The sequence below is a fragment of the Urocitellus parryii genome, unplaced genomic scaffold (genome assembly GCF_045843805.1).
Source record: "Urocitellus parryii isolate mUroPar1 unplaced genomic scaffold, mUroPar1.hap1 Scaffold_40, whole genome shotgun sequence".
In the NCBI taxonomy this organism is placed as follows: domain Eukaryota; kingdom Metazoa; phylum Chordata; class Mammalia; order Rodentia; family Sciuridae; genus Urocitellus; species Urocitellus parryii.
The window spans coordinates 7784001-7809013 of NW_027553586.1; the positions used below are offsets into that span (position 1 = coordinate 7784001).

General features: G+C 37.0%; 1 protein-coding gene and 1 pseudogene across 1 annotated transcript in view; both read left to right on the forward strand.

Moving 5' to 3' along the window:
* The window catches only part of LOC144252336 (pleckstrin homology domain-containing family H member 2-like), a 164552-nt gene that overhangs the window by 94422 nt on the left and 45117 nt on the right, over positions 1-25013 (forward strand). Inside the window, 11 exon segments of the mRNA XM_077794731.1 lie at positions 5612-5797; positions 7677-8273; positions 8276-8628; positions 11405-11480; positions 13106-13200; positions 13846-13990; positions 14275-14411; positions 14502-14612; positions 14775-14861; positions 16174-16335; positions 24438-24518. Coding sequence (XP_077650857.1) covers positions 5612-5797; positions 7677-8273; positions 8276-8628; positions 11405-11480; positions 13106-13200; positions 13846-13990; positions 14275-14411; positions 14502-14612; positions 14775-14861; positions 16174-16335; positions 24438-24518 — 2030 coding nt within the window.
* LOC144252279 (SERPINE1 mRNA-binding protein 1-like) lies at positions 899-2264 on the forward strand (annotated as a pseudogene).

A 25013-nucleotide genomic window follows, 5' to 3' on the forward strand; every position in this document is an offset into this window, starting at 1 on the left:
CTCTAGGATCTCCATGGTTTTGATCTTATAAGCAGGAGTGTTAAAGGTCCTAGAGATGAATTAAATCACTGATTAGGTGAATTACTATATGAATTTTCTAAATTTTGTATCTGCCCCCTTTTCCCCCTAACAAAGTGATTAAGGTTCTTTATGTTGTGATCACCATGAAGCAAACCCCTCCATCTGCTTCCTTCTCATTATTAACTAAAATAGGCAAAAATTACAGTGATTGGGGCTGGAGATGTGGCTCAGCGGTAAGGCGCTCGCCTGGCGTGCGTGCGGCCCGGTTCGATCCTCAGCACCACATACCAACAAAGATGTTGTGTCCGCCGAGAACTAAAAAATAAATATTAAAAATTCTCTCTCTCTCTCTCTCTCTCTCTCTCTCTCTCTCTCTCTCTAAAAAAAAAAAAATAAATAAAAAAAATAAAAATTACAGTGATCAAGTGATATTTGTACCTATGGTAATCTATATTTCCTTTGGTTGTTTTGGCAGCCAGTACTTCAGACAATGGCATTATCACACAATTTTTAACCAATATTAACAAGTATTTAACAATACTTGACTTTTTAAGAAACTGTAATGCTCTAGTTATTTATAATCAGGTTTTAGTTTGTGTTTCTTGTTTTTATTTGACCACTGCTCTTAAAGGGATTTGTTTTCTCTCTGGAGTCAAGAAAATATTTTGGATATTCGAAATATATAAAAAAAAAAACAGACCCATGATGCTTAACAATGGGGCTCCTCTGTTACTGTGCCTAAATTATGATAAACTTGAGACTTTTTTCCTGATGTAAAGAGTAATTTGTCGATCTTGTGGGAAGAGCTGAAGCAGGCGCTCTTGGCTTGGAGCGGCCCGCTGCAATCCGTGGAGGAACGCGCCACCGAGCCACCATCATGCCTGGGCACCTACAGGAAGGCTTCGGCTGCGTGGTCACCAACCGATTCGACCAGTTATTTGATGATGAATCGGACCCCTTCGAGGTGCTGAAAGCAGCAGAGAACAAGAAAAAAGAAGCCGGCGGGGGCGGCGTTGGGGGACCTGGGGCCAAGAGCGCAGCTCAGGCCGTGGCTCAGACCAACTCCAACGCGGCAGGCAAACGGCTGCGTAAAGAGTCCCAGAAAGACCGCAAGAACCCACTGCCCTCCAACGTTGGCGTGGCTGACAAGAAAGAGGAAACGCAGCCGCCCGTGGCTCTTAAGAAAGAAGGAATAAGACGTGTTGGAAGAAGACCTGATCAACAACTTCAGGGTGAAGGGAAAATAATTGATAGAAGACTAGAAAGGCAACCGCCTCGTGAAAGGAGATTTGATAAGCCACTTGAAGAAAAGGGTGAAGGAGGCGAATTTTCAGTTGATAGACCAATTATTGACCGACCCATCGGAGGTCGTGGTGGTCTTGGAAGGGGTCGAAGAGATGGATTTTTTTTTTTTAAAGAGAGAGTGAGAGAGGGAGAGAGAGAGAGAGAGAGAGAGAGAGAGAGAGAGAGAGAGAGAGAATTTTAATATTTATTTTTTAGTTCTCGGTGGACACAACATCTTTGTTGGTATGTGGTGCTGAGGATCGAACCCGGGTCGCACGCATGCCAGGCGAGCGCGCTACAGCTGAGCCACATCTCCAGCCCCAGGAGATGGATTTGATTCTCGTGGCAAACGTGAATTTGATAGGCATAGTGGAAGTGATAGATCTTCTTTTTCACATTACAGTGGCCTGAAGCATGAGGATAAACGTGGAGGTAGCGGATCTCACAACTGGGGAACTGTCAAAGATGAATTAACTGACTTGGATCAATCAAATGCCACTGAGGAAACACCTGAAGGTGAAGAACATCCAGTGGCAGATACTGAAAATAAGGAAAACGAAGTTGAAGAAGTTAAGGAAGAGGGTCCAAAAGAGATGACTTTGGATGAATGGAAGGCTATTCAAAATAAAGATCGTGCAAAAGTAGAATTTAATATCCGAAAACCAAATGAAGGTGCTGATGGGCAATGGAAGAAGGGATTTGTTCTTCATAAATCAAAGAGTGAAGAGGCTCACGCTGAAGATTCGGTTATGGACCATCATTTCCGGAAGCCAGCAAATGACATAACATCTCAGCTGGAGATCAATTTTGGAGATCTAGGCCGCCCAGGACGTGGTGGCAGGGGAGGACGAGGTGGGCGTGGGCGTGGTGGACGCCCAAACCGTGGCAGCAGGACTGACAAGTCGAGTGCTCCTGCCACTGATGTGGATGACCCAGAGGCATTCCCAGCTCTGGCTTAACTGGATGCCATAAGACAACCCGGTTCCTTTGTGGACCCTCCTGTTCAAAGCTTTTGCATGCTTAAGGATCCCAAACGACTAAGAAATTAAAAAAAAAAAAAAAAAGACTGTCATTCATACCATTCACACCTAAAGACTGAATTTTATCTGTTTTGAAAATGAACTTCTCTTGCTACACAGAAGTAACAAATACGGTAGTCAGTTTTGTATATAGAAGTGTATTGGTAGCAGGGATGTTTTCATAATTTTCAGAGATTATGCATTCTTCATGAATACTTTTGTATTGCTGCTTGCAAATATGCATTTCCAAACTTGAAATATAGGTGTGAACAGTGTGTACCAGTTTAAAGCTTTCACTTCATTTGTGTTTTTTAATTAAGGATTTAGATGTTCCCCCAATTACAAACTGGTTTTAAATATTGGACATAATATCAGTTTTAATGCCTGCTTTGCATTTTCACACATGGTCAGCTGGGACATGTAAACTTTGATTTGTCGAATTTTATGCTGTGTGGAATACTACTTTATGTATTTTAACTTAGTTTTAATATTTTCATTTTTTGGGAAAAATCTTTTTTCACTTCTCATAATAGCTGTTATATATGCTAAATCTTTATATACAGAAATATTAGTACTTGAACAAATTCAAAGCACATTGGTTTATTAACCCTCACTTCCTGCATGGTTCATTAGGTTCAAATTATACCTGATTCACAATTTCAACTATATTTACTTTCAAAATATGTGACTTTCCCATTTTAAAAGCCAAGCTATACACTTTATTTTTGGAAGTTGTTTGAGCTACTTAGTGTTGATAAACACATCCTGTCAAGTGTTATGGATATAGGATTTCTACCCCCCACCCCAACAGGGTGAGTGGAATAAGTTGATTTGCTCTAATGGGTAATGTTTAGACTTCTGTAAAATAAGTGTCTGGCACTTGCTATGATTTTTGTTTGGTAGGTCCCCAAATCAGAATGTTACATCTGTAATCAACAACCCTTTTAACCTTTCTTGTTCTGAAGAAACCAAAGGGCACTGGTTGGTATGGTGAGATGGGGAGAGTCTTCAATTTTTGAAATTTGGAATGCAGACAGCTTTACTTTATAAGGTTGGAACAGCAGCACCATCCATAAAACATAAGCCAAAAATCTTTAACTGTTGAAAAATGATTTCCTATATTGTTACTATTTGGTCTTAAATTGATAGATGAATATTTGTACCAGAGAAGGTGATAAATATCTTTTCCCTCTTCCTTTATTAGAAAATTAGGTAATTAATGGATTCCTTGAACAGGAGCATCACCACTTACTAAACACATGGATAGAATGATCAATAAACAGGTTTTGTAGGATTTTTTTTATTCTGACACATTTATTAATTAAACAGGGAAGGGATTTTATTTAAAGTTTTAACTTCTGTCACTTGTCAGTTATTTTCTACCTCTGGTAAGGTCCAGTTTTTAAAATATTGGAGATTTTAAATTTAACATGTCTGCTATGTAGTTGATTGGTTTTCACTTATACTTCTGAAAAAAAGATTGTACAGTACAAAAGTTATTCATTTGGATTGGATGTATCAATCTACCTACTAGTCTTGACATCTTAGTAAGAGGTAATTGTTTTTTAGTGATGGATAAACTTGTGCTGGTGTTTTGGATCTTATGATGCTGAGCAGGTTCTGCACTGGTGCTAATGTCTAATATAATTTTATATTTACAAAAAGGCCTGCTACCCAGAGGCAAGTATTAATTTAGTCCATATGGATTATTGACTCCTTTTGAAATTGCAACATACACACTCTTAAATTAGTGTGTTTAGACTTTAAGGATTCAACTCTTCTGAACATGTTTATAAATCTCTTGATTTCCAGCAACATATTATAGAAAACATCTGTTATTCAAAAACACTTCAAGTTCCATTTGCTGTCAGCCATTGTCACTAGAGAACACACAGCAATATCTGGTATGTTGCAAGCTTTCAAGATAGCCTAAACTTGAAAAAGTTGATCCATTAGTTGTGTCTGATGGATGTGAATTTGCCTCCTAGTTCACTTTGTGTCAATAGCTAAAACTGTGAATCTAACATTCTCTTATTCGTGGGTAATAACTGAAAATAAAGATTTATTTTCATGCTCACTTCTTAAAAAGTTATAAAAGCAATCAAATAGGAGCCCTCATTGTCATGTGTTTCCCAGTTTCTGACCTCTGCATACCCTCAAGATGTAATGCTCATTTAAGTTTTAAAACTATTACATTTAGGTATTATTTGATAAACTTATTTGGGAGAGATCCCCATCAGTGACAAAATTGGGAAAGTTTAAGTTCAGGTAAAATGAATTTCAAGGGTTTATGTGATGATTTTCATTTCTCGTAGAAAATCAGGTTTCCACTGAAAATCATAATGCCAGTTTTCAATGGCTAACTGCGTATAGTACTCTAGAGAGGAAATTTCTTAATGGATATAGGTTCCTTAAATAGTGTGACTGAAGTTTTGGTGAATTTTTATCTTGATGCTTTTAAATGAAAATAATATCAAGAACTGAAGCTTTTAAAGACATTTACAATTGTACTGAAATGACTGGGGGTATGATTTACTAGTTGAATACTATTTTAAGACTTGAGTTATTTAAGCTCTTAAAATGTGTCACAAGATAGTGTACATCTAGTACCTTTATTCAATTTTATTTTTTAAAAATGGAAGTAAGACACATCATCTCCAGGGTTGTAAATATATTTGGGACTTATTTTTGGTATGGGTTTGGAGGGAGAATATTAAGTATTCATTGTTATTTTTCTAATTGCTAGAGATTGCACTGAAATAGAAAAGTATTAATAGGTAGTTGCATACAAAGTCTAAATACTGTGTATTGAATTTTAAAAATGACTTTTAAGAGCACTAGCTGGTGGAAGAAACCAACAGGTATTAAAGTTAAAAAGGAGAAATGTGAAGTCGATAGATCCTGACATTGACTGAAAGGTAAGACTATGCAGGTACCTTAAAAGGACATCTGTCCCAACCTTCAGCTGATATACAGTTCTGCTTTCTAAAGAAAGTGCTTAGAAAATATATTCTAATTCGAACATTTGTAATAATAATGAGATTGATGTACAAGTGATTGTTAAACCCTACTGAATGCCATATCTAAGTTTACTGAGAGCCCAGAAACTTGATTATTATTATCTTTTTGGCAAGCCTGTGCCTAGTAGCAAAGGCAGTAAAACAGTACCTGATTAAACTTTTTAAAAAAAAGAGTAATTTGTCTTAAAGTTTTTATATGCTTTTTTTCTATGTTTAACAAATTGGCATAAACAATTCAGATCTTAATTTTTATTAATGACCTTTTAGAAGTTCAAGGTAAGAAGTCATCCATGGTTTCCACACCAAAACTTTCGGAAGGGCAGCACCTGAGCAATTTGAAGTTTGGGTGCTTTTTATCCCGAGTGAAGAGTCCTCCTCAAGTAGTGAAATCTGAGGAAATGAGCAAGATATCTTCTAAAGAATCTGAATCCACAGAAGGAAAAAAGACAGAAGGTATTTATGGACCACAGCAATTTTTAAAATAAATTTTTTTTGCATTTTTTAAGAAGGAAAAATCATTTACTATGGTTAATTCAAATACAGCTTAATTTTTTTGACAACTTTGATGCTTTATAAGAATATTTCTAATGAGCAATATAGCATTGAACTTTGTATATCTGGTTATTTTGTCTTCTGAGGGTTTTAGCCAGGGTGCACAAGAAAAACTGATATTTCTCATCTTAACATTTTTCTTTGCAGCATACAGAAGTAAAACTTAAATTTTAAAGTTTACAATATTCCCCTCAAGATACTTGGTTTAGCTGAGTTTCAGATTAGAATATTTTTATTCATTATTTTTTGAAAATATTGAAAATTACCTAATATTAAACATGAAATTAATTCTGGCTTAGCAAACTTATAAACAAACAAACACTAGGAAATAATAATAAAGTGACTGCAATGATTTTCCATTTGCTGCTTCAAAGAGGAAAATATCTGCCTACATGTTTAGACCCAGTGTCCTGTGTGCCAATTTGTACTCCTCCCAGTGTTTTACAGCCTCTCTTAATTTTGCTTTGTTGTGCAGCTGCTGGCTTTGACTCTCCCAGTGCAATCATTTTTGTTGGCTTTTTCCAAATATTTTAGCCAGGTTTCATCTCCTTTCAGTTTCAATTACCTTCTTCCAAAGGAGAAAAATTACAGCTCTTATAAGGTGTCCCTCTGCTGGGTTATGACATTTTGAAAACAACATGTTTTTTCCAATCAGAAGGCCACTGAGCTACTTATTGTCTCACCCTCCTTGAATTTGCTTTGCTTTCTTAAGAAGCCATTTCCATCTCCTTCCCACTGTCTAGCAGTTGAGCACAGCCAAGGTTGTCTGTACCAAAACTCTGGCCCACAAACTGCCTGATGCAAACGTGCAGGGTGTGTTTGTTCAGCCTCTGGTTCTCCGACTATGAAGATCATAAGTATTTTTTCAAATCTCCTTTTCTGCTTTTCAGTCTAAAGTTTTAATTCACTGTTCATGAAGTTCATGGTGTATCTTATTAAGTTATAAATAAAAATAAGCTATATTTAAAGACATGTTCAAAGAATATTATTATAAAAACACATTTGTAGTTAGACATTAAACAAAGTAAAGCAAAGAAGGCTTTTTCTGTATATGTTTTCCTCATGGTATTACATATTTCATTACTGAAGTTTGGGTACCAAGTTTATTTCTTATAGTTTTCTGTTTACTATGTCTTGATTTACTTTGTGATAATTTTGAAATTTAGTGGAAAGAGGGTCATCTTTTTTTGCTTCTAAAATGGAAATCATGTTATTCATTGTTTTTTGGGGGATGACTAGTTTGATAATCAAAATTGCCTTATTTTACATTTAGCTTTTTTTTAATATGCCTGTCAAGTTTGTTCCCCAATATATTCTTTGTAGAGACCAATTTAATCTTAATACAATTATATTGAGTTGTAAGACTCTGTTTTTGTTCGTTTGTAGTACTGGGGATTAAACCCAGGGCTTTGTACATGCTAGGCAAGTGCCCTGCTTCTGAACTGCATCCCCAGCCCTTTATATTTTATTTTGAGATAGCTTCTCTCAAAATTGCCCAGACTGGCTTTAAATTGAGATCCTCCTCCTTTAGCTTCTCAAGTAGCTGGGATTATACACATGTGCCATCATATCTGCCTCTGGGCTTTATGTTTTATATTAAGCTAGGGTTTCAAACTTTTATTTTAAAAAAAGACATTAAAAAAGACAAATGGTAATTTAAATTAATCTTATTCACATGATATGAAATTACTAGTCTTCAGACCATAGTTACATAAAGCTACATGTATGGGAAGTTTTTATTATTAAAGGCAGCGTACCAATATGTTGTATACTTTTCTAGAAATGGAAATTCTGGAGAAGTCTGTTGATAACCCAGTTCAAGAAAATGAGAGAGGCCAGAGAACCTTGCATAAAACCCCTTGTGTCTCAGAACAGAATAGGAAAACATGAGTAAGTTTTGCAATGGATGATAACGTATGCAAGAATTCTGAGGCTCCCGGAAGTGACTGGAGTTCTGATGAGGAAGATGAGAACAAAGAAACGTCCAAGTCCAGGAGCATGTCCAGACTTTCCAGTCACACCTCAGAGGAAGGTGTCCCATGTGGCAGGATAGGGAGCGAAGTGCACTTGACAGCATCTGATGACAGCAGCTCTGTATTTGAAGAAGAAACTTTTGGTGTAAAGAGACCAGAACACAAGAAGCTGTATTCTTGGCAACAGGAGGCCCGATGGAAAGCTCACAATAATCTTCTTGGAAAGGGAAATTCTGAATCAAGTAAAAAGGAGCACGACAGTGATGAACTGAACAAAAAATTTCAATCCCAGCGATTGGATTATTCATCCTCATCAAGTGAGACCAACACCCCAAGCCCTATTTTGACCCCCTCTTTAACGCCAAAGCATTCTAACACACTCACTGGAAAAGGAACACAGTGTGTTCATCACACCTATCACCCTCAAGGTTAAGGATTCCTAACGTTTTCAGCATAAGTGTAGCACTCACCAAAAGGCACCTAAGCCAACCACAGTTAAGTTCCGACAGGACGTTTGGTACCAACAGAAATGCTATAAGCATAATATGACCCTTGAGACCTCAGGAAACCGATATGGATCTGGTTGATGGTGACAGCCTAGAAATTTTAGAGAATATAGACACGAGTTGTGAGGATGGATTGTTCTGCTCTGACTCCTTGGAATCTACACATCCAGATGAGCAAGAAACCTGTGACTCAGCAAAGAAGGCTGCGGGTGGCAAACCTCCCACTCTTCCCCTGCACTGGTTTCCATCTTGGGTAATTATATTCCCCCTCAACGCACATATTCATGTTTTACTTTCTGAATCTTTTCAAACCCAACTTTTCTCTGGGATTTTCTGGTTTTCAAAATACAATTTCCCCTTCTTTCTCTCTTTTTGTTTATTTTTTTTTAATTTTTGAGACAGGGACTCACTAAGTACTTAACCTAAAGCCTCACTAAATTGCTGAAGATGACTTTGAACTTTTGATCCTTCTTCCTCAGCTTCCCAGGTAGCTGGAATTACAGGCATGTACCACTACACCCAGCTTCAATTTCCCCTTTTCTTCCCTCACTTATGTTCTGAACCAAATGAGAAAGAAGGAGATAGAGATCAAAATATTACCATATTTACTGATAAATTAGTTTTAGAAAATTGGTGGGCAAATAAACTTTTCAGTGTTGGACTTTGGAATTTACTAGACTTATTCACCCAGGCCCAGGCAGCTCTGGACCGTTTCAGGTTTCCTCCAGTGAGTTGGTGCCCTGCTAAGAATAGATTATCTAGAGAAATAGTGCAGGGGTTTGGTTCCTATGGGAGCTACTTCTCAGGATAAAGCTGCTGGCTGTGCATGCTAAGGAGAAGGTGAATGGGTAGAGAGACATCAAGGTGTTTAATTACTAGAAGTCCTTTCATATAAAAGAAAAAAATCAGAAAATAGGGAAGAATGGGTTCCCTTTAACTGTGATTTTTTTGGGTAGATTCTGAACCAGGACATTGAACTCCAATTGGACAAGTTTTTTTAACATAATCATTTACTTGACTGGCTCAAGAAAAGTTTCATTTTATTCCCCGTGAGCTTTGAAATCCATTGCTTTAACCAAAGCATCTCCCTACATATCTAGAATGGATTGAATCCTCTTCTATTAAGGCATTGACTATTACTACAGTAATTAACCTGTCAATTGTGAACTACTTCTTAGGAATAGCTATCTGTATTGCTAGATGAAAAAAAAATTATTCCTATATTTGAAACAAAGTGGATTGGTCTATTTTATAGATTTAAGTTGTCCCTTACATATTGGCACAATTTAAACTTTTGCCTTCAGAGAAACATCTAGGTTGTCAGATCTTTTGGTTTATGGAGCCGTGTTCTTTTATAATTTAGTAACCACCCCATTTATGTGCAAATTAGGATAGCCATGTTTTCTCAGTAAAATCCACACCTTGAGAAGTATCTGCTTTTATTTGCTTCTAGGAGAACATTTTGTTTTGGTATCACGTGAAACATTCTATAGTATATTACCAAATTCTAGATGGCACGAAAAGAGTAGACGTTAACAGCATGTCATCTCTGGAATGCCAGTTATGTTGCCCTTTAGGTAGTCAGAAATTGAAATTTTGCCACGGAGATTTTCAGGCATTTAGGTTAGTCTTTCAAGTTTGTTTTATTTTGCAAACCATTTTACTACATTTTTGCCCTTCTCCCATCCCCTCCTCTTTGAAGCTATTCATTCAGTCCTGGGGGGATGAGGAGAATAGCATTGCCTTTCAAAAGCCTTTCAACAAACTGGCTAAGTTTGAGATTTAATTTCTGTTTCTCAGGTATTTTCAGGCTTCAAGGAAAAGATGTGTTCTAGTTGTCTCTGTAAGAGTTCATTTTAAGGCAATCCCTATCTCTAGTGAATTGAATATCATTCAAAATGCAGTGGTCACTCTGGTAGGACAACCTGTGATTCAGCAGCCCCTCTGATAGTCAACGCCCTAGAAGGAAGTGCCTGCTGTTGCCCTCTCTGCAGTGGCTCAGCCTGTCCACTCATCCTCAGTGATTCTTTTCCACTTTTCTTCCTGCTTACCTACTCTCTCCCACTGTCCTGTGGCCTCTTACTGCCTCCCGTCTCCTGTTTAGTCCCTTATCTGTCTTTCTGACCTGCCTGTTTTGCTGTTAGTCTCTGTAACTGCCTTAGATTTGTTAAGTCAGCTGCTCTTCAATCTAAAGTGCTCCTGAAGATCAGCAGTCTTATGCCAGTTTCCTCTTGAGCCACTTGCAGGAGGCATTGGTTGCCTGCTAGACCGTGGCCCAGCCAAATGGGTCCAAATTAGATGCATTACAAAATTCAGAACGTGGTGATCCATGCATTAGCAGCCACCTAGGGTCTTTTTTCTCACAGGAGCAGGGCTAATAAACATTTTCGTAGCAAGTCTAGAGATCTCTCTTAGAGAAGAGGAGAAAACAAAATAACCAACTTTTAGAACATGTTAATGTTATAAATTCCATTGCAATTCTCATTATTTGACCTCAGGTATTTTTCTACTTGATTGAAATGTATGTTGAAGTCAGAAGATGATGGCATTTAATCCTACTCTAGCTGTGCTTTCTGACTTCAAGTTTTTTTTCTTTCTTTCACCATGTTCCAGAATGATAGAATAACAAAGAATGTGTTTATGTGTAATCAATTATTGTGAATAGTTTCTGTTTCATATTATGGCCATTCAAGATTTTTCCTTTTAAAAATGTACCCATTTTCTAAAATGGTAGACTATTAGAGACCGTGTTTACCTATAATGATGAATAAACTTCTCTTACTTGCTCCCTGTATCTTCAAAAGAATTTAAAATGTCAAGCAAAAATTTGGGAAATAATAATGGAGTAACAAAGAGATAGAAACAGATATCTACATTACTATTCACTGTGGCCTGTTTTATTGGTACTAAGTTCTATAATAATTCTGTCTTCTAGTGAATTTTAACAACCAATGAAAAACATATATATTGAAAGTAATCATTTTTTCTTTTTAAACATCCTATTCAAATCTCTTTTTTTTTTACATTAGGAAAGCAGAATTTATGCTGTAGCCAAATCAGGCATTCGAATGTCTGAGGTGTTCAATATGGAAAATGTTAATAAAAGTAAGTGTTTTTGCATGCTATAACATGGGTGAGCCTTGAGGATGTCATGCTAAGTGACTGATAGCGCAATACAAACACGAGACAGGTGCAGAAAGGTGGATACTGTAAGATTTCACTCTAGGGAGTTAGCCAGTGTGGAATGGTGGTTACCAAGGGCTAGGAGGGGTGGGGAAAGTAGGTTTGTGGTTTAATGGTTTTAGAATTTCAGATTTGTAAGATGAAGAAGTTCTAGAGGTCTGTTTTACATCAATGTGAAAATACTTCACACTATAGTACACTTAAAAATGGTTAAGATGGGGGGCTGACATTGTGGCTCGAGTTCGCCTAGTATGTGTGAAGCCCTGGGTTCAATCCTCAGCACCACATAAAAATGAATAAATAAAATAAAGGTATTGTGTCCAACTACAACTTAAAAAATAAATATATAAAATGATTAAGATGGTAAATTTTATTTGCTGTGCTTTTTTACCACAATAAAAAAGTTCTTATTAAAGTTTGTGATTTTGTATTGCTACTTCATAGCCAACAACTTCCCAAATGTCTAATGTTATTTAAAAATAAATCAAATTATATAAACTTTGAGAAGACAATTTCAAAGATTGCTGACTTATGTTTTAAAATTAAAATTCATCTTACTTAATATAGAAATCCCAAAACATTCAAATCTGATGTGGAAAGTACCTCTGATGTAGAAATACTTCAGAGACTACAGTGGAGAAACTGGCGTCTCAGCCATTCAGAATCAAAGTCATAAAAATGTTAGTCTCTGTCTTTTCTCTCCTTCCTCCCTTCCTCTTTCCCTTCCTTCCTAAAATTATTATACAACTAATGCATGCTCATTATAAATGAATGAATGAAACCAAATGACATAGAACCATCTGGAATAAAAAGAGAAATTTTCCTGTAATTCCTTCTATCAGTCCTCCCAGTTCTACCACTTATCCATGTCTTAGGTGGTAATCACTGATATTCTGTTTCATTTCAACTATCTTCTGTTCTTACCAAGAAATCATATTCTAACCTTTCAACATTAGATTCACTTGATAAAGGCTTAAGAATGATGATGCTTTTATACCAGGTCAATAACAGGGTTGTGAATAGTTAAGAACATCTTTTTTTTTTTCAATTTCAAATACACTTTATTTTAAAACATTTATCATCACTTTTCAAAAAATCAAATACATTTCAAAACATTTAACAACAGTAATTAGAGGGTTTTACCATCCTACATTAATACCGACCAAGAATGTTAGAGAACATCTTCATAGGTCCTTCCACTGAGTCTGCCAGTCAGTAGTTGTCTTACCTAGTTCTGTGCAGCCTGAGCTAAGCACGCATGGAGATGCTGAAGAAATGAAAGCCATGATTCTTGCTCTCAAAGAACTTATAGTCTCACTGCAGGGGACTAGCATACACAAGGAAATAATGAGTCATGTAAAAAAGGGGCATCTATAAAACTGTAAATGCCATGATTCGTAACAGACTACATAATTAATAATCACATGTGTTAAGCCAATTTCTCTTTAATTGGAAATGATGCTAATCCACATTCATAACAAATAGGTCAATGTGCTTGTTAGAAGTTTTTGTTTAAAAAAGAAAATGACATTGTTTTTTTGTTTCAGATTCTGCCACCATGCTGTCCTATACCACATCAGGACTTTATACATCTCTGAAATACAAGAATATGACAACCTCAGTGTATACAACTTTGAAAGGGGTAACTCATCCTTGTTACTGTTAAACACATGGTTCTCTTCATGATGCACTGGGAAAATTGTTCAAGTTCCAGATTCCATTCCATTCTACAGATTCCCCCTTTGTAGAAAGGTCTTAGAAGTTCACATTAATTTATCATTAAAAAATAAGAAGAAAAGGAAAAATCTGAGGAAGATATTTATTCTCAGAGCATTAGAGGTCTTCATCCAATTTCATGTGATACACACACACACACACACACACACACACACACACACCAAAAAAAAAAAAAAAAACCCAGGCTATTAATTGTTTAAAGGGAACATATTATTAATGATGTAATGGGAACTCCTAATTTAGAAAGATCTTTTTTTTTATCAGTGCCAGTGTCCCTTCCTTGCCAAAAGTATCTACTTAAAAATGAGGACTGTCAGATATTGATAACCTTATGATTTCAGAAGTTTTCTATAATTGACAAATGCCTTGATAATTAGAATTTGAGGTTGGACAACATGACTTTCATACTGGCAAAATATATTCTTGTAATCCTTAAAAAACAAACAAACCCATATTCCATGATTTCTTCCTATAAAACATTCTTTGTCTAAAAAAATAATAATAATAACTTTAGAGATGGATACAGGGAGGCTGTTCTGCTTTTCTTTAGAAGGCGACCCAAATAAGTAGCAGCCCTTTCCTGGACGATTCCTCTGGCTCCGAGGAAGAAGATGGCTCCAGATCCAGCTCGAAGACATCAGAGTCGGACTTGCGCAACCCGAGTGGGCCTGGGAGCCCCCGAGCCATGAAGAAAGGTGAGGGGAAAGTCAAGTTAGTAGACTATTGCACATATTTTATTTATTATAATTAGCCGAGGTTGTCATCACAACAAAATATTATTTGCATTCCTGTGACTTCCTTAGAAATTTGCTTGATGGTCCCTATCCCTTAGTTGTTTTCAGCTTTAAAAGTTTTTAATGGCCAAAGGAATGAGAATAAATGTAGTGTGAGGAGGTTTATGATTCAGGAACTCTCACTACCAGCATTTGGACCACCCCTGTATTAAATGCTGACTTGATGTATTTCCTTGATCTTCCAGGAGTGTCTGTCTCCTCTGTGGCTTCTGAAAATGACTATGCCATTCCCCTCAATGCCTACTCTGCAGATACAGAGTGCCTACAGCCTGAGCAGAAGCTCCCTAAAACCTGCTCGACTTCCAGTGATAATGGTAAAAATGTAAGCCCTGAATCAGACTTTTAAAAAATTAATGAATCACTTTGAGCTTCCAAAAGGAAACTCAAATTTTTTAAAAATTCTTAAAATTAGGAACCACTGGAAAAATCTGACTATTTACTAAAAATGAGTGGTAAGGTCAAGACTTGGAAGCGGAGATGGTTCGTTCTCAAAGGTGGGGAATTACTTTACTACAAATCTCCAGTGAGTAGAAAATGCTTGCTGTTCAGAACTGAATTCCTCAAACTATAAATTAAAATGTTCACTGTTTTTCTTCCCGGTAATGTAATTAATGATGCAAAGCATTTCTTATTTATGACTATTACTATTCATCTTTGTTCATTTGGTTTTCTTCCTTTCATAGAGAGTGATGTAATTAGAAAACCCCAGGGCCATATTGAACTTAGTGCTTCCTGCAGTATTTTAAGAGGAGACAACAAACAAACAGTTCAGGTACTTTTTAAATATATATATATATATATATATATATTATGCAAAATTCAATTCTCAATGATCCAAGCTAGTGGAAAGGAGATTGGATTATTCACTGTTTCTTATTCACTTTGGAGTTTGATGCCTCAAAGGTATGTTAACACTGTAAGACTTTTTAGTTAATGTGGTAATGTAAACTAAATTTCTGTTGGGTAACTCCCACTGTACTTTCTTTACCTTTTCTTTCTTTACACTCTTCTTTCCTCATATTTAATGTCCCAGGTATTTTTAGCTCTTAATATGTCAAGCTATTTTAGGAAGGGTTAGCTGATAAATGAATTCCCAGAAGATGTTAGTAATACATTATATGATTAATTTCAGGAGTATCTGTATTTTAATACAGAATTAGACAATGACAGTTTTTCCATGAACTTGCTATAACACGTATACGGTTTTTATAACAACTTAACAGTTGGTGAACAGAGGGGCTGTGCTTCCTAGTCACAGCAGAGAGGTATTAGCTGCCCATTTTACCTACACATAAGGCTGGTCTTGTCTTAAATCTGTTCAGTTTAAACACAGGCTTTTGAGATAGTCTGGTATATGTAATTTAAATTTACTATTTCTGAAATGCTTTCAATAAACATTATTTTATCATCTTGCTCCTTCAGAGGGTGGAAGACATTTTCCAGAAAGGTAGATTATCAATGTTTCCAATGGACCTGGAACTACTCAGAGAGTTAGAAATGAGAATTAGGGAAAGCCTTGTCTTGGAGCATGGCTGTTAAGAATGATTTGTAAGCTTTTGAAATATTTGGAAAATTTACAATGTGATTAATTTGAGACTGGAAAATTGTGAGTTCATAATATCTGATCACATGTTATTTCCAGAAATTTCTCTTCTTGCATGCAAGGTCTTCTTGTTTTATTTATAGGTGACTTCCTTATTTCTCTGTATTCAACAACAACATCTCCAGTCATTCTGATCCTCATTTCAATAACCTGGCACCTGTGGCACATTTAAGGAAAAAAAAAAAACAAAAATGGGATGGGTGAAAATGTAAAATCATAAATCCAAAATTTAATATTATGAAAACTTTTAAAGTAAACCAAAGTGAAGAAAACATTTCAACAAAAATTTAATTATTATAATTCTCAAAAGTGGTTAAGTATTATACAAAATTGTGGAGTCATTTATTTAGAACCTAGGATCCAAGGTTTTGCATGTTTGCTTCCTTGTAAAGTAAATGATGTTTGAAGAATGGACAAGGACATGATAACAATCCTAAATCTTCACAGATACCTTCCCTACTGCTTTCTCATCCCATTCTAGTTGACCACTGAAAAACACACATACTATCTGACTGCAGATTCTACCAATATATTGGAAGAATGGATTAAAGTGTTACAGAATGTTCTTTGGATCCAAGCTGCTAACCCATTTTTCCTGCAGCCTGAGGGAAAACCAACAATGAAGGGATTACTCAGGAACCTCGTGTGCATAGCACTGTCTCAGGCTACTAAGTGGATTTGCCCCGCAAATCAGGAAAAGTAGGTGTCAGAGAATATGAGTATCAAATGTTTATATTGTATTGTGGTGGGGAAGTGTGTTTGCAGTTTGATGCCCACAACAAAAACCAGAAAGTTGACAAATGAAAATTTGACTGCAATACATAAAAATATAAATGTGCTATTAAAAATTCTACAAGCACAATTTCTAAAAGATAGATGAAAAACTTTGAAAAGGTATTTAAAAGGTGTGAAAGCTCGTTAATATCCTAAATATTTAACAATTTTTTTTTCTGATTAGTAGATGAAGGATGAGGGGGACTTGAGGGGGAACCAAGGGAGAGAAGTTGAAATAGCAGAGCAAATAAATGCAAACTATCTTATTGATCATATCAATCAGAAAAAAAAAACATTTTACTCTCACCAATCATTATTTATTAAAAGCATAGATTAAAACAATAAATATCATTTTTAAATTTGGTGAGAAGAAAAGCTTTTTAAGATATTATGAGATCAGGGACACTTGACCACTAAGCCACATCCCCAGCCCTATTTTATATTGTATTCAGAAGACAGGGTCTCACTGAGTTGCTTAGTACCTTGCTTTTGCTGAGGCTGGCTTTGAACTGGTGATCCTCCTGCCTCAGCCTCCCAAGCCGCTGGCATTACAGGCATGCACCACCATACCTGCCTTATTCTATTTGTGTGTGTGTGTGTGTGTGTGTGTGTGTATGTGTGTGGGTTGCTGGGGATTGAACCCAGGGCCTTGTGCATGCAAAGCAAGCACTCTACCAACTGTGCTATATCCCCAGCCCAAAAACATTTTTAAAAATTTTTGAAACCCAATATTGGCACACTTTAGGAGATCTACTAATGAGAGTATTATATTACTCTATAAAATAATTTGGGAATGTTTGAGCCCAGTTGTTAACTCAGTATGTATTTTTGGATGAACAAATGAATGAATGAATATCAAATATTGCAAAAACATGTCCTTTGAAAGGATAAGTTTCTTAGTTTATAAATTTCCCAGTTTAAAATTAGTATAAATTTCCTATGAAATTTATCCTTAGGAAATAATCTTAATTTACAAAAGATTTAATTAAGTATAAAGATTTTTTTAAATGAGGTAAATAAACATACTTAACTCTGAAATGCACCAATATCAAGTATGGCATTTGATGAAGTTTGAAAGATAGTTACTGTCACCTCATTAAAGATTTAGAACACTTTTATTATCCCAGAAAGATTTCTTTCACAGCATAGTTTATAATAAGAAAAAACAAGGATCATCTTAGATGTAGGGTAGAGAATAGCTTAAAGAAATGTTTATACAATCATAATGCTTTTTCTGTGTAGCCTTTTATATGTGGCAGAAGAATATTTAATGCTATAGAAATATATTGTGATATATTGTTAGATGGTAAGTAGAGTGCATATATTATATTCTTATTCCATTTTTATTTTATGTATTCATAGAAAATTGGCTAATTGAGGGCTGGGATTGTAGCTTAGTGGTAGAGCACTTGCCTCACATGCTTGAGGCACTGGGTTTGAACTTTAGTGCCACATAAAATAGATAAATAAAATAAAAGATATTTAAAAAAAAAGAAAAGAAAATTGTCTGAGGGAAATATACCAAGGAATATTGGTTATTTCTGTGTAATTATAATATTTTTGCTTAGTTGTTTTCTAATTTAAAAATGAATAAATATTGACTTTTAAGTATTATTATTATATTTCAGACATTTACTAGATACAAGCACTATTTTTCCTTTTATACTAGATTGTTTGTTCCAAATTAGCTATGCTCTTAGGACTATCAATTGCTATGAAATTAAAAATCGTTCTATGTATTAAATTCAAATTGAAAATTTCTTGCAGTATATAAATCACTAACAGATCTCTGGGGTCGTTAGCAAGTATACTATGTTTATTAAAGTCTCACAAATGGTTTGGCAAACATCCCAGACAACTCCTTTTCTCTGCAACAGCAGGAAAATGGACATGAAGTTGGACCCAAAAGAAGATTACAGGAAAGTTCAAACTCAGGGACTAAAGGAGATAGTTCATTGGAGGGTTATGGACCAAGCCAATAGCCTTAACATTTTTCCAGTGTCTCTTTAGCATGAATTTTCATCACTGCCCTACCCAAAAGGTATACAGCCCCTAGACTATTTAAGTGGAAAACTTGCTATCAGTTCCCCATTCACCTTGTGGAAGTTCTCTTTTCTTCTCACTTATATAAATCCTACTCCTTTCACTCTTGACAAATGATGATAATAATAAATTTTTAAAAAAGTTCCGGCAAAGAGCACAATACAATGATACCACTGGTCTGTTAGAAATAACAGTGAATTGCTAGAATATAGAAATGTGGTTCTCTACATGGAGGACTACAGGATGGGGTAAATATTCTAAAGGACAAGATCACTTAATATCATCATAAAACTTTAAGAAATCCTATTGGTTGCTTTTGGGAAAATGCAATAAAACATTTGCACACACATAATCAGTCATCACTTATGTACTATGATTGTGTAAGAGGTGAAAAAATTTAGAGGTTAAGGAGCTATACTATCATATAATTTATATCTAATAATAATGTGGAATGTAGGTGGGGGACTCAGAAATATGTATAGACTGACTAGCTGTAATGAAAGAAATAATTCACCAGTGCATTTAATAGAGAGATGTACTATTTTGGGGTGGTGTGGGGTACCAGGGATTAAACTCAGAGGCACTCAACCACTGAGCCACATAGCCAGCCCTATTTTGTATTTTATTTAGTGACAGGGTCTCACTGAGTTGCTTAGCACCTTGCTTTTTGCTGAAGCTGGCTTTGGACTGGCAATACTCTAGCACAGCCTCCCAAACCACTGGGATTACAGGCATGTGCCATTTTACCCTGCAAGATATGTATTATGTTTTTTCCAAAATATTACATTTCTATAAAAATGTTTTCTCATTTACTGATGGGACATGGAACTCCCTAATATTGTGCAAATACACTTTTTTCCAAGAAACACAGTGCCACTTTAAGCCACATTCTTACTACAACTCAAAATAAAGAGCTTTCCTCTTATTTCTCTATCACACCCTGAGTTTAGTAGGACTCCATAGTAAGGGTCTGTTATTTTCCCCATGTTTGTTTTGTTTGTTTGCTTGTTTCCTTTCACTTTATGAGCATGGCATTGTCTGTTTCTGCTCCTGTTACACTTCTGCAATTCTGTTTCCCATTCCTTGGTTGCATTTTGGATGAATTTAGGTTGATGTGTTATCAGTGACAGAACCATCAGGCTTTAGAGACAGGATGCTTACGAGATTTCTTCCTGCCACTATGAGGACTTGTCCACATGCCCCCTTCCATCCCCCAATTTTGTTTTCACCTTCAAAGGGAAAATTTTCCCTCAGTTATTCTAAGTAACTTGCTTCAAACCGACATTCAGGCTACAGTTTGAGATACTGTAGAACAGCATTTGAATACTTAGAGGGAAGGAAAGTTTTTCAAGTGGTCATATTGTTATTATTCAGTACAGAAATACACAGCTAGGTATTAAGAACTTGATTGATTTGATTCTGGAAATTCTCTCACATGATTTTCATTTAATGCTTAAAAATATGTTCTATATGCAGGTTTGTTTCTTTAAATCACAAACCAAAAAAAAAATTGTTGAGCAGTTACCACACACAACACAATAGGCTGGAAGTTATTCAAATGGGTATGCCACTTTCCCATTCCTCAGATAGCTTCATGATCTAATGGGAAAGAGAGGAATGGAAACATATTTACAATATGTGAAAAATCACAGTTATTGGATTGTATCATAAAGGTCACAGAGAAATGACTTCTCAGAGATGTGCCTGTGCCGAGTCTTTAAGGAAGAGTGGAAATTAGTTACACCAAATGACATGGCAGGGAAGGTTGGGGGGGGGGGAGCAGCTTGAATGAACTCTTGAAGTAGCGCCACCTACACTACAAGTCCTTTGGAAAAAAGCCAGAGGGGCCCTGTTGTGGAGAGCCACTTTTTTCTGAAGTGCTTTGGTCTCTTCCTCCTAGAGGACCTGTGGAACCCTTCAGGATTTTTAATAGGGGCGTGGACATATTCCTATTGTTAACAGATTACTCTGCTGAGAGAAAGACTAATTTGTGGGAGGCAAAGTGGAGATTTTAAGAACAGGAGGAGTGTTGACATGAAGAAGAGGGTGCTCTGAAGGGGTCATTAGGAAAGAGAAGAGGATAAATTTTGATAATGGTGGGAGGTAAAATCTTCAGTTTGATTGAATTGAGGGTTAGTAAGTAGTTGAAATAAAGATGCTGGGTGAAAGATGGTGCCAGATAAGAGAGAGCTCAGGAAAGAGGAGCAGTTTTAGGACAATGGAAATGTTATGTTGGAACATGTCAATATTTAGATCTTGTACAGACACATTAGCTAAGAAGCCCAGCAGGCAGCAGAACACCAGTTTACATCAGAGGAGAGGGCTGGACTGAAGGGAAGGAACTGTGTTGCAGCTGAAACCATGAAAGTGAGAGAAATCAGCCAGGAAAAATGTGCCTAGTGTGCAGAGCACAGGGCTAAAAGGGGAACACTTGGGTTTCTAAAAGTTAATGGCCCACAAGACGATGAATGAAAGACCCTGAGAGTGAGCATCTTGAACGCCAGGGAGTGGGACATTTGGCCAGGAGGGAGTGATCTTGGTGTCACATGTGTAGTGCTCAGGGAAGAAAGCAGATTGCAGTAGGTTGGAGGGAAAATGGTAGATGAGTAGGTGCAATATTTGAGTCTGGAGAACCTTTAAAGCTGGAAGGACCACGAGGTCAGGAGAGACATTTTTAAGATGGGATGATTTGAAATCAACATTGTATTATGAGAATTTAGTGAAAGTAAAACAGTATAATGACTCCTCGCATAGTCATCATCCTGTTTCAACAGTTACTAACTCTGGCTAATATGATATCACGTCATAGAATCCCTTGTAACCTTCCCTCTTCTTCCACATTCTTTTTGTTTGTTTATTACCAGGGATTAAACCTGGGGACACTTAACCACTGAGCCACATCCAAGCTCTTTTAATATTTTATTTAGAGACAGAGTGTCGCTGAGTTGCTTAGAGCCTCGCTAAGGCTTAAACCTTGTTGTGGCTGCCTTTGAGCTTGAGATTCTCCTGCTTCAGCCTACTAGCCACTGGGATTACAGATGTGAACCACTGCACTCGGCTGTCTTCCCACATTCTGCACTGAATTATTTAAAGGCAAATGGAGATCAAGTTTTGTTGGGTGGATTTGTTAAAAGCATAGAATGCAATTTAATCACAGGTCTTGAATCAAGAATTGTTTGTGATCAAACATGGAATCCCAAGTTGGTAGAGAAGGAAGAGCAGCCAGGAAGGAAGTGAGAAGCTGTAATAAAAGAGATCAGATGAATGAGGTTATGAAGTAGCAGTGGTGTGAATAAGAGAGAGGGAGGCGGGAGGAGGCTGTGATCAGGGAGCAGAATGTAAACTGCAGAAGTGGAGCTGTTCACAGTGGGGTTGTGGGTAACCAGGTGAGGCGCAGGGATGGAGGCAAAAATGGAGGGATGGCAAAGGTTATGGAAATAAAGAGAGCAAGGATGGGGAGATGGAATGGCAGAGGTTGGGCAGGGGCTTCAGAGCCAGTCTGCCTGTGCACAACTCCTTGGCCACTCGTGTGACCTTGAGCAAGTTCCTCACAGGACCTGTGCCTTAGCATCCCCATCAGTAATTGGGGATAATAATAGTGTCCACCTCACACTATTTTGGGAGGATTAAATAAATTTTTTTAAACAGGTAAAATACATTCAGATAGTATCTGGCACAATCAGTTTGTATTAGGGTTCTCTAGAGGAACAGAATCAACAGGAAGTATGGTTATAAAAAAGGGACTTATTAGGTTTGTTTACTGGAGCAAAAGCTAGATAGTCCACAGTGGGAGTCTCCAGGATGGAGAGATGGACCACGAGTAGTAAGCTGCACACTCCAAGGGGCTGAAGCCCCAGAACAAGAGGGATCAATGGTGCTACCCTAGTCTGAGACCCAAGGCTTCTGGAGAATCGCTGGCTGAGTCCGATTTGGAAGAGTGAAGAAGCAAGAGTCTGATATCCTCAGAAGATCTCAGCAGGAATCAAGACTCCTTTCAAGAAGAATGGAGCTTGCATTAGCTGCTGCTTCCTTCTTCTTCCAACTTGTATTCTATCCAAGCCATCATCCTATTGGATGGTGCTGCCCACGCTTAGGGAGGGTCACCATTCAGTTGGCTATCCCGAATGCCAATCATTCCTAGACACACCCATAAGCCTCTTAATCCAATCAAGTTAACTCAGTTGCCTGGGGATCCATCCAGTATGTGGTAGAGCTGAAGTTTAAGCCTTGGTCCTTCAGGCTTCAAGTCCTGGCCTTTCCTACTATAGTGACTGTTCTACTATTGTGCTGAAACTTTGTATTCTTTGATATACTTTGTATATCTTCTCAATGAATTATTACAGTTACTACTTAAATTCCTACTCAATTTAAATATACATCATTACAAACTCCTGCAAGATCCTGCAAAATTGTACACTTCCTTCCTCTTCCCCATACCCTCTCCCTTTCCTTGCTGAGCCAGAGGCACTCAGGCCTCCTTACAGCTCCTTAGACTCACTAGGCACATCTCTCACTAGACACATCTGTTCTTTCCTCAGAGGACCACATCGCTCCTCTCCCCTACCTCAGGGCCTTACCAGTTTCACTGAGGCCCTCTCACCCACCATGGTTTTTTAAATTATTGTTGTTTGTTTGCTTGTTTTTGTGATGCTGGAGATCAAACCCAGGGCTTCATGCATGCTAGGCAAGACTCCACCACAGAGCCACATTCTCAGTCCCCATGTTTTAAATTATAATACTCCCCTCCTTTTCCTGAAGTTTCTCTCCTTCCCTGTTTTATTTTTCTCCTTAATTCTTATCATCTTGGGCAAGAGTGACAAAAATATTATGGGCTTTGGGTATACTGGCTAGTTTCTTATATTGCAGGAGAGGGTCTAGCCTCCATGCGGAAGTTGGCAGGGCTGGGTTGGCAGGACTGCTGCCAGGGGAGTAGGATTCCAGGGCAACCCCAACCAGGACACCACATTCTAGGTCTGGGGGAACAGGGCTTTATCTCAGTCTTACTCATTGGGGGGAATGGGGTTCTTCGTGATTTACTAGGATGGAGTATATAGCCTAGACTTTGTGGTAAAGATCTTCAGGGCCTGTACCTGGGCAGGACTAGAGCAAGGAGGAACCACAGCATGCACCTTCCTAAAGCCACCAAATGATGATAAACCTGCAATACCCAATAACATTTTGATAAGATGTCTTCCACAGAATTGTATATAAATGGCACCTCTTTGTTTTCTTGATGAAGTATTGTATACTGCTGATTTAATCGTCTGTTTTTCTCACAAAGCTGTGAACTCCTTATAGGAAAAGACCGTCTTGTTCATATCTGTTTCACCAGGACTGAGACCAGTCTCTGACTATTCAAAGTCAAGACCTGTCAAATTCTGTCCTAGCCACTTAATACAGTGCCTGATATGTAGGAGATAATCAGTATAATAATCAACTTTTCATGCTATTTTTTTTATTTTGTATAATTACTTCTGGAGAAGACATCCATGTTTTGAATGAATGAATTTTTTTACATTTAGAAAATCTCTAGAATTCTTTAGATTTTAATCTTAATTCTAACACTAGGGTGCTAAAGTATAGAGCCATAGAGTTTGTTGGAAATCCATGAAATACTGGAAACCATGGAATATACTCAATAGTGAAATTGGCACCTTTTCTTAAATCCACCTTTGAAAGCTCAGGTTCCAGGCATCAAACTTGATACATAATAAACATTCATTCAGTGTTGAATGGTGAGCTCCAAAACAAACATGTCATGCTATTCCTGTGACAGGTAAGTTTTAAGCAGCATTTGGACAGTCCAGTTGAAATATCTCTTACATCGTAGGCAAACTGGATATAGAACTTCAAATAGAATATATAAGCTATACTCTAAAGTATACAGCACTCTAAACTATGTTGTAATTCAATTAAATATGATTTCAGGTAAAACTTGGCTACTCCAAGAGAGTCTGGTGTACACTTATAGGGAAGACATTGTATTATTTTTGCAGTCAAGAAGATAAGGTATGTATGTATGTTTAATATGCTAATTAGAGGAAAGTTTTGCTTGTTATGGCTTTAAATTTTTTCTTTCACCTGTTGCTAGATAAAACTTGAGAATTTTTGATAAGGATGGAATTTGGTATTAAATTTATTAGAGAGGTAATCACTCACTGTCACCTACAAGAGTCTTGATTCTTAATTATAAGCTTTAGTAATTTTTAATTAATGTATCACTTAAGACCTAGAAGAGAAAAGCCTTCTTCTGCCTCACCCCAACCATCACTTTCTCAAGTTTCCCCCATTCTGACAGACTAGATAAGGTAAAGAGGAGAGAACAGTAAACTAGAAAGAAGATCAGGGAGGAAAAGGAATTTGGTCCTGTCCCCTAAATACCTGGCTACAACTTACCTGTTCATTCATCTGCCTATTTACATCCCATGTATTCATTTTCAAGGTAATTTCCTCTCCAAAAAGACTTATCTTCAATTTCAGAATAGAAAGATAGTATATCATCCA